The sequence below is a fragment of the Pseudophryne corroboree genome, chromosome 10 (genome assembly GCF_028390025.1).
Source record: "Pseudophryne corroboree isolate aPseCor3 chromosome 10, aPseCor3.hap2, whole genome shotgun sequence".
Classification (NCBI taxonomy): Eukaryota; Metazoa; Chordata; class Amphibia; order Anura; family Myobatrachidae; genus Pseudophryne; species Pseudophryne corroboree.
The window spans coordinates 231,835,494-231,854,043 of NC_086453.1; the positions used below are offsets into that span (position 1 = coordinate 231,835,494).

Below are 18,550 nucleotides of genomic sequence, written 5' to 3' on the forward strand. Positions count from 1 at the left end.
ACCCTAAAGTCCTTCTGTGAAGAGGAAAAGGCTGTACGACCCCACACAAAGCAGGTTCAAAGGTCAACAGTCAGAAGGTCGACTGTGTCTAGGTCAACACCAAATGGTTGACATGCAAAAGGTCGACATTCTCAACTGTAGTCCACGTTGATGGTAAAGTAGAAAAAAGTCCTAAAAAAAAACAAACAAACCTAATGTCGACCATATGATGTGTTGACCATATGCACGTTGACCATTTGGTGTCAATCTTTTAACTGTTGACCTATCATCCGGATACCCACAAAGCAGTATACTACGTCACCTTTTCATTTCATTTACATAATGCCATTTTTTGCATGTGGATGGCACAGTAAGTACACGGATTCTCCTAATGCTTACTCGGTAAGGAGCACCCCCATTATTCCCCAATGTCTTCCTTCTGACTGTGCAGATGTCTTGAAACCCCTTATTGCGTCTATCTTTGCTGATGCACTGCCATGTAAAATGATGTCATTACACAACAGCCATCCCACTGCTTGCTTTGTAAATTAAATATGATTGGACTATGGGGGAGATGTATCATAGCTTCTAAAAAGCGGATAAGTGGCAATTGCACACAGCAATCAGTCACCTTCTACTGTACCTTTCATTTTATAGAATTATAGCTTGCAGCTGACTGGTTACTATGGACAACTTCTCCACTTGCCCTATTTCAAAGGTTTGGTATATCATCTCCCAAGAACCAGTTCTGCATTTTAGAACATTCCTAGCTTGAGTCCTACTCTCACTTTCTTACCGGAGGCCTCAGTGGAGATATTGCCACGTAGTATGTTGCCCTGGCAATGACCTCATGGAGCAACACACCATAATATGTGACGTTGTGAATGACCTGCGCATAACAGGGACCTGGTGCTTCTATACTGTCCGCACAATGCAAGTAGGAGCAATGTGGCAGATGTATTAAGCCTGGAGACTTCATAAGGAAGTAATAAAGCAGTGATAAGTGCAAGGTGATAAACGCACCAATCAGCTTCTAACTGTTAATTTACATATTGGAGCTGATTGACTTGTGCGTTCATCACCTTGCACTTATCACTGGTTTATCACTTCCTTATGCCCTCTCCAGGTTAATACATCTGCCCTCCGTATGCTACAGGACCAGGAATAATTGGTTGGGTTCCTGGCCATTGGGGCAGATGTATTAACCTGGAGAAGGCATAAGGAAGGGAAAAACCAGTGATAAGTGCAAGGTGATAAACGCACCAGCCAGTCATCTCCTAACTGTCAATTTGCATATTGAAGTTGATTGACTGATGTGTTTATCACCTTGCACTTATCACTGGTTTATCACTTCCTTATGCCTTCTCCAGGTTAGTACATCTGCCCCATAGTCAGCTGTTGGTGCTGGTGTAACCAAGATAGGCGTGCATGCTTTTTCCACCTATGGGATCTCTCCATCTCTGTGCTAGATTTCTGGAGGACACACCTGGCCTCTGCTGTCAGCGTTTATAGGCAGATCTGCAGTAATACTTTTATTAACTGTTAAATAATTCAACAGACTTGCTGGTTTTAATCGCCCATTATGTATTTATGTTTCTAGTCACAAATGATTTCTAATAATACATTATCCTTTGTTCCTTAGAGCAGAGGATTACAGAGGACATGACTTTAAACCATTTCCATGTGTCCACTGTTAATGTGTACTGTATTTGTAGTTTAATCTGCCTCACACCTACGTTCCATGCTACTCTTGGTCATATGCGTGTTTAATATGCTGCAGTTGCCGTGCCTCATGACACGCAATGCAACTTTTTTGGAAGTTGTGTGATAAAAAATAATAATGATGCACTCTGATACATCACCCTCCTTTACCTACAAGGCGCTCTCAGCAAATATCAAATGTTAGTACAAAGAAAATCCACACTCGTGATACTTACGCTCATTTGCTAGCATAGGGGCTGATGCAGGGTTGCATACAAGCGCATTTTGCTGACTGACATTGCGCATGCTCCGTAGTAGCAGGGCAGTAGAGAGCTGGGCTGGGCCCAGGTACTTTTCAGGGGGCGTGGTCTAATCACAGGAGGTGTGACCATGCACCTTAGAAAAAAAATACTGAAAACAATTGTATTTTAAGCGCCTCGATGGCCACATTGCAGCCCAGCACACAGCAGCTTGTGCTGGGCTGAGGAGACGAGCTGCAGCTGCTGCTGCTGCAAGGTAAGGGGGAGGGGGCCACGGCACCTCCACTGGGCCCTCACAGGGCCCCTCTATCAGACTTTGGCCCGGGTAATTTGTACCCTCCACCACTGCGTAGCGGAGTGCACACATTTATGGGCTCATCTCTCCACTTACAGCTCAGAGGACGTGATGGGGTGTCAGGGAGTGCCTGCACACAGGCTGTGAGTAGTGAGGGGGTGCTGATGATGTGTAGATAGTATTGTTGGATATGCAGCGCTCTCAGTTTCCTCATGGATCTCTTACACCAAGGATCGGGCTGGTGCAGCTCAGCACTGCTCATGATGACAGCTTTGTAACGAAGTGTACTGGTCACATAAGGCCTAATATGTGCATCTGGCTGTGTGCACACAATGCGTGTGCAATGCTGAGCCACTTATGTGCAACTCTGAATAGGCCTCATAGAGGTGCTTTACTTGCTCTAGAATGTATAGGGAGATACAAATTCGTTACTTATTGGCTGTGATTCAATGTACAAATGAACCCTTCTGTTTTTACATCTGATTCTCCAATAATCTAATTAGCACCTTTCAATGGCAATTATTTGTTTATTATCTTTTTATGTTTGTTTGTTTACAAAACAAACTTGCATATTTTCCTTAAGGTGGGTACACACTGGCCGATATATCGGGCGTTCTCTTGAACGGCCGATATATCGCGGCTCCGTCGGCCAGTGTGTACGGGCGATATGTCTGTGAACTCAGTCGTTCCCAGACATATTGCGTCGGCCCCACAGCACAGCCGATGGCCAATATATCTACCGATATATTGGCGCATCGCTGTGTGTGTACGGGCGATCGGCCGACTGCCCATACACATGCTGCGGCAGCCGGCGGTGATTGACAGCTGAACTCTGCGGGCGTGTGCACACGCCCACCCAGTTCATGACGTCAGTCCCCGACGGATCGGGCAGTGTGTATGCTCAACACACTGCCCAATCTGTCCATAGATATATCTGCAGATCAATTGATCGGCAGATATATCTACCAGTGTGTACCCACCTTTACCCAAATGGTCCGTTTCCAGCATGTAGTACTCCCAGTGGAGAAAACAACAGTTTTGTAGACTAAATTCAATCAATAATTAGTGTTATTACCAGTTACTTAGTAGCCTGTATTCTCATCCACAGACTATCTATTAGTGTGTGTATGTGCCAGTGCCTTGAATAGAAATATCTGCACTCTTCCCTTTTATACACACACCCATAAAGGTCTTTATACAGTGACATGTCATAACAAGGCTTTCTGTACTTCTGTCTCTCCAGGCCCTCGGGACCCTTGTTCTTCTGTGTCCTGCAGCTATGGGAGTACCTGTATGCGCTCAACAGATGGTCAATCTGCAAAGTGTGTCTGCCCCACCACCTGTGCCGGTATGCCAGAGAATGTGGTTTGTGGCAGTGACGGCAAAGACTATCGGAACGAGTGTACACTTAACAAGCAGGCCTGTGACAACCAGGAGAACCTCTACAAGAAGTTTGAGGGGTCATGTGGTAAGTGGCATCGAGGAGCTAGTTATTTACTATGCCAGGAAGACATGGGCTATAGCTAGCCAGTAATATTATGTGGGCACAACAACAATCTATTCATTTCTGGCGCACAAATAATGTTTATATTGTAATAATTTCCTGTGACTGGGATCGTGAATGTATGGTATGTTAATATTTCCTTTTATCTGCAGCAGCAATGAAAAAATGCTGTGGGATGTCCATAAGCCTTTATATCAAGGAGGGAAGGGGTGCAGATTGTGGGAGATTACCAGCAATGTAGACTTACCAGATGCATTTGTGTTTATTCGGCACTTACAGATGGATGTGAGAAGCGTTGTGCCTGGGTCTCACTGTCAACAAAACACATTTTAAATTCATGAGTAGACTATTGACTATTTCCTAGCAAAACTCATTTCTCATCTTCTGACTGGTGTAGACTTGTGAAGGTTCCTCGTGTTTTATATCAGGGGTGGGGAACCTTTGGCCCTCCAGCTGTTGCTGAACTACACATACCAGCATGTCTTGCTACAGTTTTGCTATTTGGCCATGCTGAAACTGTTGCAGGGCATGCTGGGATGTGTAGTTCAACAACAGCCGCAGGTTCCCCACCCGTTTTATATGATAATTGTCAAATAGATCCCATGACTGATAATGTTATATTGGCTAAAATCAACTCTCTAATTAGGTTACGTTTTATTTAGACAGTGAGGTGTGTATTATATGTGCACAGAAACATTACACTACTGTAACTTTTCTGAATTCCACCTTTAAAGGAGAAACATCAGATATGAAAATCTTTATAACTACTAGGCTTGTGGGCATTAACAATTAGCCCCAGGGTTTCACACGAGACAGCTGGGTGTGACAGTGGCATGCTGGGGGTGTGGCTGCATCATATTGGGTGTTGGTTTCTCACTGGACATGCCCACTACGAGAATGTGTGTTTAGGACTTCTGAAGTGATACGCGCACGCCTCCTGCCAAAATACCCACAGTTACTTTGTTGCATTGTAGGGGGGATATATCAAATCTTGTAAAGAGATAAAGTGGAAAAGTTGGCCATAGTAACCAGTAGTGCCACTACGTATTTAGGTTTGAAGGGCGGGGCAAGATGTTATTTCATTTTGGCACCCCTAAATCGCTGAACTTACCCACCACACCACCTTTCTGATGATCTATCTATCTATCTATCTATCTATCTATCTATCTATCTATCTATCTATCTATCATCTATCTATCTATCTATCTATCTATCTATCTATCTATCTATCTATCTATCAAGTATATTAGAATATAAAAACAACATTAAGGGTCTGATGTAGCATCAATAAGTAACAGAAGAAAAATTAAGTCTCTTTGGTAGATATATTGCGTGTAACGTACAGAGGAGAACACAATAGAAATCTATTGTGTAATGAAGACATACGTAATGATCTCATCTTATATACCATTACCTTCATAACAGTATTACATAAACCAATCAAATCAACAGGCCAATCATATACATAGACCAATTACATTTCTAATATCAGAATATATTATCATTTATATTCTCCCCTAATGGAGGATTTCCAATTTATTAGCTCAGCATCTTGTGATTATGACTTTAATATAAAAAATATACTTTTACCTTCAACATACTTTTGACTTCCCTTTTCTATAGGATACTAGCTAACCCCAGTCTATGAAATACTGTACAGCTAGACTGATTTCCTTCATTTCTACTAAAATCAAAGTTTATTTGCAAAGCTATAAATTACTTTTAAAGAAACCATTTTCTTTTATCAGTGATACAAAATGACATACAGCTTCCATTGTTTATTCAATTATCTATATCAGGGCCCTTTTATTATTTATTGAGCTTTAGACATTATCGCCCAGGTGTATTAAAAATCACATCAGGTGCTCTGAAAGGGATGGTGGGGGGCATTTGGGTCCAAAAGGGGTGGGGGGATGAAAGAAGAGCTGAGGGGGAAGAGGGAAGGAACATATGAATTGGGAGATGAGAAGGATGCAGGGCTGGTCCCAGAGGAGGGACCAGCCCACAGTAACTATCCACAGAATGTAGGGTCTGGAGCTGAGTGCAAGGTTGAGGAGAGCCCTGGAGGGTGTGTGGAGAAGGACTATGAGGTTGAAAGAGGTGAAGCAGCCGCAAAGGGGATTATCTCTAATATCTTTAATAGGTTGTATGGATATAGTTGGTCCTGTCTTTACAAAAATTGTTCAATGCTCTTTGCAGACAGGCATTTTTCCTGGACCCCTAAAGGAAGCAATTGTTAGACCGCTTCTTAAAAAACCTAATTTAGATCCCGACTGCATGACCAACTACAGACCGGTATCAAACCTTCCTTTCCTAGGAAAGGTTATTGAGAAAGTCGTTGCAAATCAACTGGAAACCCGCCTGACAACCCATGATATTTATGATCCATTTCAATCAGGATTCAGGAGAAGACATAGCACTGAAACAGCCCTGGTGTGTGTGTTAAATGATCTTCTGATGGCAAAAGACAGAGGTGACTGTTCAATATTAATCCTTCTGGATCTCTCGGCAGCATTTGATACCGTGGACCATGGGCTTCTGATTGAGCGACTGATACATTTCTGTGGTCTGGATGGCACAGTCCTAAGCTGGTTCAAATCATTTCTCACAGGCAGGTCACAGAGAGTATCATCTGGATTATACTCATCACCACCAGTGCCATTGCCATGTGGTGTCCCACAAGGTTCTATACTATCCCCCATGCTTTTTGCAGTATACATGCTCCCATTGGGCGAAATAATCAGGCGCCATGGCCTGGTCTACCACTGCTATGCATATGATACACAACTGTACTTGTCCTTTGCTCCGGGCACTGATAACCCAATAGCAACCCTAAATGGCTGTCTAGCTGAACTACAGGAGTGGATGAGCGCCAGTTGGCTGCGACTGAACCCGGATAAAACAGAGGTCCTTATGATACGACCGCAACATCAAAGGACAAGACTGCAGCATAGCCAACCAACTGGACTTACACTCGGGGATTCAGAATTACAGACCAGTGATCGTGTGCGGAATCTTGGCGTTGTCCTGGATGGTGGCTTTACACTTAAACATCAGATATCAGCCACAATCAAATCCTCATTCTTTCACCTGAGGAACATAGCCAGAATCAAGCACTTAATTCTCTCAGATGATATGCCAAAAGTCATACATGCATTTGTATCATCTCGATTAGACTACTGTAATGCCCTCTACCTTGGTCTACCAGCAAAAGAATTGCAGCGCTTACAGCTGGTGCAAAACACAGCTGCCAGGATATTAACCAACCAGCCCCGTTCTAACCACATAACACCCATCCTCTACTCCCTTCACTGGCTGCCTGTACGATGGCGAATCATCTTCAAGATTGGCTTACTGAGTTTCAAAGCATTACATGACCAAGGCCCAAGGTACCTGAAACAGCTTCTGACCCCATACTGCCCCACTCGATTACTGCGATCTGTAGATGAAGGACTTTTAGCAGTACCTAGAATCTACCGTAATTCATCTGGGGGTCGAGCTTTTAGTCATGCGGCTCCGACTCTATGGAACTCACTTCCCCGCACAGTGCGAGAGGCCCCAACTATAGAATCCTTCAAAAGTAGACTCAAGACTTTTCTGTTTACTCAAGCATTTCCATAGTGTCCCTTTTAGTATCTTCATGCTTCTGTATTTTATGAAAATGTACTTCATTATTTTCTGTACTATATTATGCTATGTATCTGTTAAGCGCCTTGAGTCCTATTGGAGAAAGAGCACTATATAAATAAAATTATTATTATTATTATTATATCTCCATCCTGACACTGCCCATGGTAATACTAGATGGTGCCCCGCGACCCAGTACATTGACTGGCACCTATCAAATGTTGGCAATGGGGCGAGCCGCCCCCTTTCCCCAACCGTTCCGACACCTATAATAGTAACCAATCAGCTTGTAACTGGTTTATCTTGCACAGTCTATAAAATGGCAACTTCTTCAGTTCATCTTTCTCAAAGGTTTGAGTCTTCTTCCCTTTGTGCCTGATACATACTGTACATCAGTGGAATACCTTGTGTCACCTCCCAAATCAGAACAACACCCTGATCGCAGGACGACCGTTCCCTAAAACTGAGATTGTCCTGCTGAAATTGTGATGGTTTGTGAGATATGTAAATGCATTTACTAACACACAAACTTACATGTAATCCAACCACTGATGGAATATATAAATGTAATAGTCTAAGACAGGGATGGGTAATCTTTGGCCCTCCAGCTGTTGTTGAACTACACATACCAGTATGCCTTGCTACAGTTTTGCTATTTGGCCATGCTAAAGCGGTTGCAGGGCATGCTGGGATGTGTAGTTCAACAATAGCTGGAGGGCCGAAGGTTCCCCATCCCTGGTCTAAGACAATATCACCTGAGTAAAAATATATTCCAAAAAATATAATGGGAACCCAATTGCTTAAGTCCCCATCTGATAGTATAATAACAATGGCCCTCATTCCGAGTTGATCGCACGTAGCAACTTTTTGCTGCTGGTGCGATCAACTAATCTCCGCCTATGGGGGAGTGTATTTTAGCATAGCAGGGCTGCGATCGCTTGTGCAGCCCTGCTATGCTAAAAAAGTTTCACTCAAAACAAGACCAGCCCTGGACATACTTACCCTGTGCGACGGGTCCAGCGATGATGGTCACGGCTTTGACGTCAGACATCCGCCCTCCGTTTGCCTGGACACACCTGCGTTTTTTACTTATCACTCCCCGAAAATGGCTTCAAACAGTCAGTTGACGCCCCGGAACACCTTCCTGCTGTCAATCTTCTTGCTGTCGCTGCTGCGACCGCTTTCTTCGCTGTCAGCGTCGTTGCCCGGCGACAGATGTCACCGCGCATGTGCATTCCAGACCCGAGTGCACCACTGCGAAGAAGTGCAGCGTGCGATCGGGTCGGAATGAGGGCCAATGTTTGTACATCATTGTTTATTTTTTGCTGCTTTCTGGTGGAAATTGACTACATATTAAAGTTTTTTCCATATCCATTTCTGCCCTTAGCAGTCCAGCTGACCTGTATAATTGAGTTTGATAAGATACTAGATTGCACATTTACTTGGTCCCTTCACTAATCAATGCAACAGACTGTGGCAGCCAGCCAGCAGACCTCTGCCACCTCTGATACCAATTGTGGGATATAAATTATACATGGGGACTAGAGATGAGCGGGTTCGGTTCCTCGGAAACCGAACCCGCCCGAACTTCAGTTTTTTTTACACGGGTCCGAGCGACTCGGATCTTCCCGCCTTGCTCGGTTAACCCGAGCGCGCCCGAACGTCATCATCCCGCTGTCGGATTCTCGCGAGGCTCGGATTCTATCGCGAGACTCGGATTCTATATAAGGAGCCGCGCGTCGCCGCCATTTTCACACGTGCATTGAGATTGATAGGGAGAGGACGTGGCTGGCGTCCTCTCCGTTTATAGAGAGTGAGACTACTAGAGTAGAGAGAGACACAGTATTATTTACTTTAGTAATTTTGGGGAGCATTAGGAGGAGTACTACTACTTGCTGAAGTGATAGTGTGACTGTATATCTGACTTGTGGGGGAGACAGTGGGGAGCAGTTAGAGTCTGAGAGCAGGAGTACATATTTTAACGTACAGTGCACACTTTTGCTGGCACTCTGCTGCCAGAGTGCCACACTGCCATTGTGACCACACTGACCACCAGTATATATTGTGATTGTCTGCTTAGGAGTACTACTTGCAAGTTGCTGATAGTGTGACCAGTGACCTGACCACCAGTTTAATTAATCACCACCAGTTTAATATATATATATATATATATATATATATATATATATAATTGTATATAATATATATATAATTGTATATGTATACCACCTACCCGTGTTTTTTTTTTTTTTCTTTCTTCTTGATACATACTACTATAGTAGCTTACTGTAGCAGTCTGCGGTGCTGCTGAGCTGACAGTGTCCAGCAGGTCCGTCATCAGTCATTACATAATAAATATATATATACCTGTCCGGCTGCAGTACTAGTGATATTATATATATATATATATATATATATTAATTTCATCTCATTATCATCCAGTCTATATTAGCAGCAAACACAGTACGGTAGTCCACGGCTGTAGCTACCTCTGTGTCGGCAGTCGCTGGTCCATCCATAATTGTATACCACCTACCCGTGTTTTTTTTTTCTCTTTCTTCTTGATACATACTACTATAGTAGCTTACTGTAGCAGTCTGCGGTGCTGCTGAGCTGACAGTGTCCAGCAGGTCCGTCATCAGTCATTACATAATAAATATATATACCTGTCCGGCTGCAGTACTAGTGATATTATATATATATATATATATATATATATATATATATATATTAATTTCATCTCATTATCATCCAGTCTATATTAGCAGCAGACACAGTACGGTAGTCCACGGCTGTAGCTACCTCTGTGTCGGCAGTCGCTGGTCCATCCATAATTGTATACCACCTACCCGTGGTTTTTTTTTTCTCTTTCTTCTTGATACATACTACTATAGTAGCTTACTGTAGCAGTCTGCGGTGCTGCTGAGCTGACAGTGTCCAGCAGGTCCGTCATTAGTCATTACATAATAAATATATATACCTGTCCGGCTGCAGTACTAGTGATATTATATATATATATATATATATATATATATATATATATATAAATTTCATCTCATTATCATCCAGTCTATATTAGCAGCAGACACAGTACGGTAGTCCACGGCTGTAGCTACCTCTGTGTCGGCAGTCGCTGGTCCATCCATAATTGTATACCACCTACCCGTGGTTTTTTTTTTCTCTTTTTTCTTGATACATACTACTATAGTAGCTTACTGTAGCAGTCTGCGGTGCTGCTGAGCTGACAGTGTCCACCAGGTCCGTCATCAGTCATTACATAATAAATATATATACCTGTCCGGCTGCAGTACTAGTGATATTATATATATATATATATATATATATATTAATTTCATCTCATTATCATCCAGTCTATATTAGCAGCAGACACAGTACGGTAGTCCACGGCTGTAGCTACCTCTGTCGGCAGTCGCTGGTCCATCCATAATTGTATACCACCTACCCGTGGTTTTTTTTTTTTCTCTTTCTTCTTGATACATACTACTATAGTAGCTTACTGTAGCAGTCTGCGGTGCTGCTGAGCTGACAGTGTCCAGCAGGTCCGTCATCAGTCATTACATAATAAATATATATACCTGTCCGGCTGCAGTACTAGTGATATTATATATATATATATATATATATATATATATATATATTAATTCCATCTCATTATCATCCAGTCTATATTAGCAGCAGACACAGTACGGTAGTCCACGGCTGTAGCTACCTCTGTGTCGGCAGTCGCTGGTCCATCCATAATTGTATACCACCTACCCGTGGTTTTTTTTTTCTCTTTCTTCTTGATACATACTACTATAGTAGCTTACTGTAGCAGTCTGCGGTGCTGCTGAGCTGATAGTGTCCAGCAGGTCCGTCATCAGTCATTACATAATAAATATATATACCTGTCCGGCTGCAGTACTAGTGATATTATATATATATATATATATATATATATATTAATTTCATCTCATTATCATCCAGTCTATATTAGCAGCAGACACAGTACGGTAGTCCACGGCTGTAGCTACCTCTGTGTCGGCAGTCGCTGGTCCATCCATAATTGTATACCACCTACCCGTGGTTTTTTTTTTCTCTTTCTTCTTGATACATACTACTATAGTAGCTTACTGTAGCAGTCTGCGGTGCTGCTGAGCTGACAGTGTCCAGCAGGTCCGTCATCAGTCATTACATAATAAATATATATACCTGTCCGGCTGCAGTACTAGTGATATTATATATATATATATATATATATATATATTAATTTCATCTCATTATCATCCAGTCTATATTAGCAGCAGACACAGTACGGTAGTCCACGGCTGTAGCTACCTCTGTGTCGGCAGTCGCTGGTCCATCCATAATTGTATACCACCTACCCGTGGTTTTTTATTTCTCTTTCTTCTTGATACATACTACTATAGTAGCTTACTATAGCAGTCTGCGGTGCTGCTGAGCTGACAGTGTCCAGCAGGTCCGTCATCAGTCATTACATAATAAATATATATACCTGTCCGGCTGCAGTACTAGTGATATTATATATATATATATATATATATATTAATTTCATCTCATTATCATCCAGTCTATATTAGCAGCAGACACAGTACGGTAGTCCACGGCTGTAGCTACCTCTGTGTCGGCAGTCGCTGGTCCATCCATAATTGTATACCACCTACCCGTGTTTTTTTTTTTCTCTTTCTTCTTGATACATACTACTATAGTAGCTTACTGTAGCAGTCTGCGGTGCTGCTGAGCTGACAGTGTCCAGCAGGTCCGTCATCAGTCATTACATAATAAATATATATACCTGTCCGGCTGCAGTACTAGTGATATTATATATATATATATATATATATTAATTTCATCTCATTATCATCCAGTCTATATTAGCAGCAGACACAGTACGGTAGTCCACGGCTGTAGCTACCTCTGTGTCGGCAGTCGCTGGTCCATCCATAATTGTATACCACCTACCCGTGGTTTTTTTTTTTCTCTTTCTTCTTGATACATACTACTATAGTAGCTTACTGTAGCAGTCTGCGGTGCTGCTGAGCTGACAGTGTCCAGCAGGTCCGTCATCAGTCATTACATAATAAATATATATACCTGTCCGGCTGCAGTACTAGTGATATTATATATATATATATATATATATATATATATATATATATTAATTTCATCTCATTATCATCCAGTCTATATTAGCAGCAGACACAGTACGGTAGTCCACGGCTGTAGCTACCTCTGTGTCGGCAGTCGCTGGTCCATCCATAAGTATACTAGTATCCATCCATCTCCATTGTTTACCTGAGGTGCCTTTTAGTTGTGCCTATTAAAATATGGAGAACAAAAATGTTGAGGTTCCAAAATTAGGGAAAGATCAAGATCCACTTCCACCTCGTGCTGAAGCTGCTGCCACTAGTCATGGCCGAGACGATGAAATGCCAGCAATGTCGTCTGCCAAGGCCGATGCCCAATGTCATAGTACAGAGCATGTAAAATCCAAAACACCAAATATCAGTAAAAAAAGGACTCCAAAATCTAAAATAAAATTGTCGGAGTAGAAGCGTAAACTTGCCAATATGCCATTTACCACACGGAGTGGCAAGGAACGGCTGAGGCCCTGGCCTATGTTCATGACTAGTGGTTCAGCTTCACATGAGGATGGAAGCACTCAGCCTCTCGCTAGAAAAATGAAAAGACTCAAGCTGGCAAAAGCACCGCAAAGATCTGTGCGTTCTTCCAAATCCCAAATCCACAAGGAGAGTCCAATTGTGTCGGTTGCGATGCCTGACCTTCCCAACACTGGACGTGAAGAGCATGCGCCTTCCACCATTTGCACGCCCCCTGCAAGTGCTGGAAGGAGCACCCGCAGTCCAGTTCCTGATAGTCAGATTGAAGATGTCAGTGTTGAAGTACACCAGGATGAGGAGGATATGGGTGTTGCTGGCGCTGGGGAGGAAATTGACAAGGAGGATTCTGATGGTGAGGTGGTTTGTTTAAGTCAGGCACCCAGGGAGACACCTGTTGTCCGTGGGAGGAATAGGGCCGTTGACATGCCTGGTGAAAATACCCAAAAAATCAGCTCTTCGGTGTGGAAGTATTTCAACAGAAATGCGGACAACATTTGTCAAGCCGTGTGTTGCCTTTGTCAAGCTGTAATAAGTAGGGGTAAGGACGTTAACCACCTCGGAACATCCTCCCTTATACGTCACCTGCAGCGCATTCATAATAAGTCAGTGACAAGTTCAAAAACTTTGGGCGACAGCGGAAGCAGTCCACTGACCAGTAAATCCCTTCCTCTTGTAACCAAGCTCACGCAAACCACCCCACCAACTCCCTCAGTGTCAATTTCCTCCTTCCCCAGGAATGCCAATAGTCCTGCAGGCCATGTCACTGGCAATTCTGACGAGTCCTCTCCTGCCTGGGATTCCTCCGATGCATCCTTGCGTGTAACGCCTACTGCTGCTGGCGCTGCTGTTGTTGCTGCTGGGAGTCGATGGTCATCCCAGAGGGGAAGTCGTAAGCCCACTTTTACTACTTCCACCAAGCAATTGACTGTCCAACAGTCCTTTGCGAGGAAGATGAAATATCACAGCAGTCATCCTGTTGCAAAGCGGATAACTGAGGCTTTGACAACTATGTTGGTGTTAGACGTGCGTCCGGTATCCGCCGTTAGTTCACAGGGAACTAGACAATTTCTTGAGGTAGTTTGCCCCCGTTACCAAATACCATCTAGGTTCCACTTCTCTAGGCAGGCGATACCGAGAATGTACACGGACGTCAGAAAAAGACTCACCAGTGTCCTAAAAAATGCAGTTGTACCCAATGTCCACTTAACCACGGACATGTGGACAAGTGGAGCAGGGCAGGGTCAGGACTATATGACTGTGACAGCCCACTGGGTAGATGTATGGACTCCCGCCGCAAGAACAGCAGCGGCGGCACCAGTAGCAGCATCTCGCAAACGCCAACTCTTTCCTAGGCAGGCTACGCTTTGTATCACCGGTTTCCAGAATACGCACACAGCTGAAAACCTCTTACGGCAACTGAAGAAGATCATCGCGGAATGGCTTACCCCAATTGGACTCTCCTGTGGATTTGTGGCATCGGACAACGCCAGCAATATTGTGTGTGCATTAAATATGGGCAAATTCCAGCACGTCCCATGTTTTGCACATACCTTGAATTTGGTGGTGCAGAATTTTTTAAAAAACGACAGGGGCGTGCAAGAGATGCTGTCGGTGGCCAGAAGAATTGCGGGACACTTTCGGCGTACAGGCACCACGTACAGAAGACTGGAGCACCACCAAAAACGCCTGAACCTGCCCTGCCATCATCTGAAGCAAGAAGTGGTAACGAGGTGGAATTCAACCCTCTATATGCTTCAGAGGTTGGAGGAGCAGCAAAAGGCCATTCAAGCCTATACAATTGAGCACGATATAGGAGGTGGAATGTACCTGTCTCAAGCGCAGTGGAGAATGATTTCAACGTTGTGCAAGGTTCTGCAACCTTTTGAACTTGCCACACGTGAAGTCAGTTCAGACACTGCCAGCCTGAGTCAGGTCATTCCCCTCATCAGGCTTTTGCAGAAGAAGCTGGAGGCATTGAAGGAGGAGCTAAAAGGGAGCGATTCCGCTAGGCATGTGGGACTTGTGGATGGAGCCCTTAATTCGCTTAACAAGGATTCACGGGTGGTCAATCTGTTGAAATCAGAGCACTACATTTTGGCCACCGTGCTCGATCCTAGATTTAAAACCTACCTTGGATCTCTCTTTCCGGCAGACACAAGTCTACTGGGGTTCAAAGACCTGCTGGTGACAAAATTGTCAAGTCAAGCGGAACGCGACCTGTCAACATCTCCTCCTTCACATTCTCCCGCAACTGGGGGTGCGAGGAAAAGGCTCAGAATTCCGAGCCCACCCGCTGGCGGTGATGCAGGGCAGTCTGGAGCGACTGCTGATGCTGACATCTGGTCCGGACTGAAGGACCTGACAACGATTACGGACATGTCGTCTACTGTCACTGCATATGATTCTGTCACCATTGAAAGAATGGTGGAGGATTATATGAGTGACCGCATCCAAGTAGGCACGTCAGACAGTCCGTACTTATACTGGCAGGAAAAAGAGGCAATTTGGAGGCCCTTGCACAAACTGGCTTTATTCTACCTAAGTTGCCCTCCCACAAGTGTGTACTCCGAAAGAGTGTTTAGTGCCGCCGCTCACCTTGTCAGCAATCGGCGTACGAGGTTACTTCCAGAAAATGTGGAGAAGATGATGTTCATTAAAATGAATTATAATCAATTCCTCCGTGGAGACATTGACCAGCAGCAATTACCTCCACAAAGTACACAGGGAGCTGAGATGGTGGATTCCAGTGGGGACGAATTGATAATCTGTGAGGAGCGGGATGTACACGGTGATATATCGGAGGATGATAATGAGGTGGACATCTTGCCTCTGTAGAGCCAGTTTGTGCAAGGAGAGATTAATTGCTTCTTTTTCGGTGGGGGTCCAAACCAACCCGTCATTTCAGTCACAGTCGTGTGGCAGACCCTGTCACTGAAATGATGGGTTGGTTAAAGTGTGCATGTCCTGTTTATACAACATAAGGGTGGGTGGGAGGGCCCAAGGACAATTCCATCTTGCACCTCTTTTTCTTTCATTTTTATTTGCGTCATGTGCTGTTTGGGGAGTGTTTTTTGGAAGGGCCATCCTGCGTGACACTGCAGTGCCACTCCTAGATGGGCCAGGTGTTTGTGTCGGCCACTAGGGTCGCTTATCTTACTCACACAGCTACCTCATTGCGCCTCTTTTTTTCTTCTTTGCGTCATGTGCTGTTTGGGGAGTGTTTTTTGGAAGGGCCATCCTGCGTGACACTGCAGTGCCACTCCTAGATGGGCCAGGTGTTTGTGTCGGCCACTAGGGTCGCTTATCTTACTCACACAGCTACCTCATTGCGCCTCTTTTTTTCTTCTTTGCGTCATGTGCTGTTTGGGGAGTGTTTTTTGGAAGGGCCATCCTGCGTGACACTGCAGTGCCACTCCTAGATGGGCCAGGTGTTTGTGTCGGCCACTAGGGTCGCTTATCTTACTCACACAGCTACCTCATTGCGCCTCTTTTTTTCTTCTTTGCGTCATGTGCTGTTTGGGGAGTGTTTTTTGGAAGGGCCATCCTGCGTGACACTGCAGTGCCACTCCTAGATGGGCCAGGTGTTTGTGTCGGCCACTAGGGTCGCTTAGCTTACTCACACAGCTACCTCATTGCGCCTCTTTTTTTCTTCTTTGCGTCATGTGCTGTTTGGGGAGTGTTTTTTGGAAGGGCCATCCTGCGTGACACTGCAGTGCCACTCCTAGATGGGCCAGGTGTTTGTGTCGGCCACTAGGGTCGCTTAGCTTAGTCATCCAGCGACCTCGGTGCAAATTTTAGGACTAAAAATAATATTGTGAGGTGTGAGGTATTCAGAATAGACTGAAAATGAGTGGAAATTATGGTTTTTGAGGTTAATAATACTTTGGGATCAAAATGACCCCCAAATTCTATGATTTAAGCTGTTTTTTAGGGTTTTTTGAAAAAAACACCCGAATCCAAAACACACCCGAATCCGACAAAAAAAATTCGGTGAGGTTTTGCCAAAACGCGGTCGAACCCAAAACACGGCCGCGGAACCGAACCCAAAACCAAAACACAAAACCCGATAAAATTTCAAGTGCACATCTCTAATGGGGACGGGGATTGTTTTTCATATGTTTGCAAGTAAACATCTCTAGACTATTGCTTAATCAGTGACGGCAGAAGAGTGACTGAGTTTCCTGCCCCTCCAGTCACCATTGCACTGCATTCACCACAAATGTAGTTTGAGCAGCAGTGGCTCCTACCTACTAGTAGGAGAGGGTCTGCTGCTCCCCCCGTGCCCAGAGAGGAGAGGAGAAAGCCAGGTCTTGACATCTGCAGAATGGATCCGGCAGGCCCTGGAACTGAAGCATGCGCACAAGCGGTAGGGGAACAGTGCATGCGCAAAACACCAGCTTCTATGGACTGCGTCGGCTGCAGCCCATAAATGTCATCTGGGACACTATGATAAGCAGGGAGTGGCTAATTGCAGCTTGGTCAGGCAGTCTCAGAGGGAAGAAACACCTTCCAATGGGTGTGCCTGTAGTGTATGTGACTGACAGGCAAACTTCCAAGAGGAAGTTACTGCCAGTCACAGTGAAGCCAATGACAAAATAATAATAGTCGTTAGATTTATATAGCGCTTTTTTTTCCAATAGTACTCAAGGCACTTATATAAAAGCACTTCTATAGTCAGTTGTTCGGGGCGGCTTATAATGGTGCTACCAGGAATACTCTGTGGTGGGGCCCCAATGACAATTACAGCATGGGAGAAATACTGTATACCCGGAACTATAGGAAAATTCAGTGGAGTTCTGGAAATACTGCTCCAGCCTACTGTACCCTGTGAGGTAAGATCTAAACACATACAGGTCCGTCTCTTCTAACAGAAGGGAAGGGAGACTTGGGAGAATGATTACGCTTTGATGGGCCTCTCACACTACCAGGCTTTGTAGTGGTGGCATTCCCTGCAGAAGTGGAACTCTAAGATTGGTTCTCCACTGCCACCAAATCTATTTACCTGCATGCACCAAATACAATAATGTTAGTGTGCAGGGGACCTCTGGCAAGCGCTCCCCTCGCTGGACGTATCGCAAGTAAATAAATAAATAGACTTAATTTATGGTGAGGCTCAGTCGGATCCCCATGCAGTAATACACTCTAATGTGAGTTATCTGGGAAGAAATCCTCACTTGCCTTGGCTCATACCCCAAAGCTATGCAAACAAAAAGCAAAATACTGTAATTACCCACAACGTACTCCCCCCACCTCCTCCTTCTATGCTTAGAATGTATACTTTGGGAAAACTTTTTAACTTTTAAAATTGACTTGTCCATCTTTGTTCCTGTACTTAGACCTTGTTTAAATTACTGATTTGTTTTATTGCCCTGGAAGTTTGGGTGTAAATATTTGGGGTGGCAGTAATTGCGTGCTGAGCCGATAAACATACAAAAAGTGCATTTTCTCCCCATTTTACTAACTCTATTTTCCATTATTATGCCCATAATAGAAAATATAAATTATGTTTGCATTATAATAGATGAGAGGGTAAGTGGTACAT

The 18,550-nt window shown here is 44.1% G+C and overlaps 1 protein-coding gene across 8 annotated transcripts in view; it reads left to right on the forward strand.

Annotated features, from left to right (window-relative positions):
* Positions 1–18,550, forward strand: part of AGRN (agrin) — a 709,575-nt gene that overhangs the window by 457,636 nt on the left and 233,389 nt on the right. For all 8 annotated transcript variants that reach the window (XM_063943138.1, XM_063943142.1, XM_063943139.1 and 5 more), the window contains one exon: positions 3,479–3,703. In XM_063943138.1, coding sequence (XP_063799208.1) covers positions 3,479–3,703 — 225 coding nt within the window. The remainder of the gene's footprint in view (positions 1–3,478; positions 3,704–18,550) is intronic.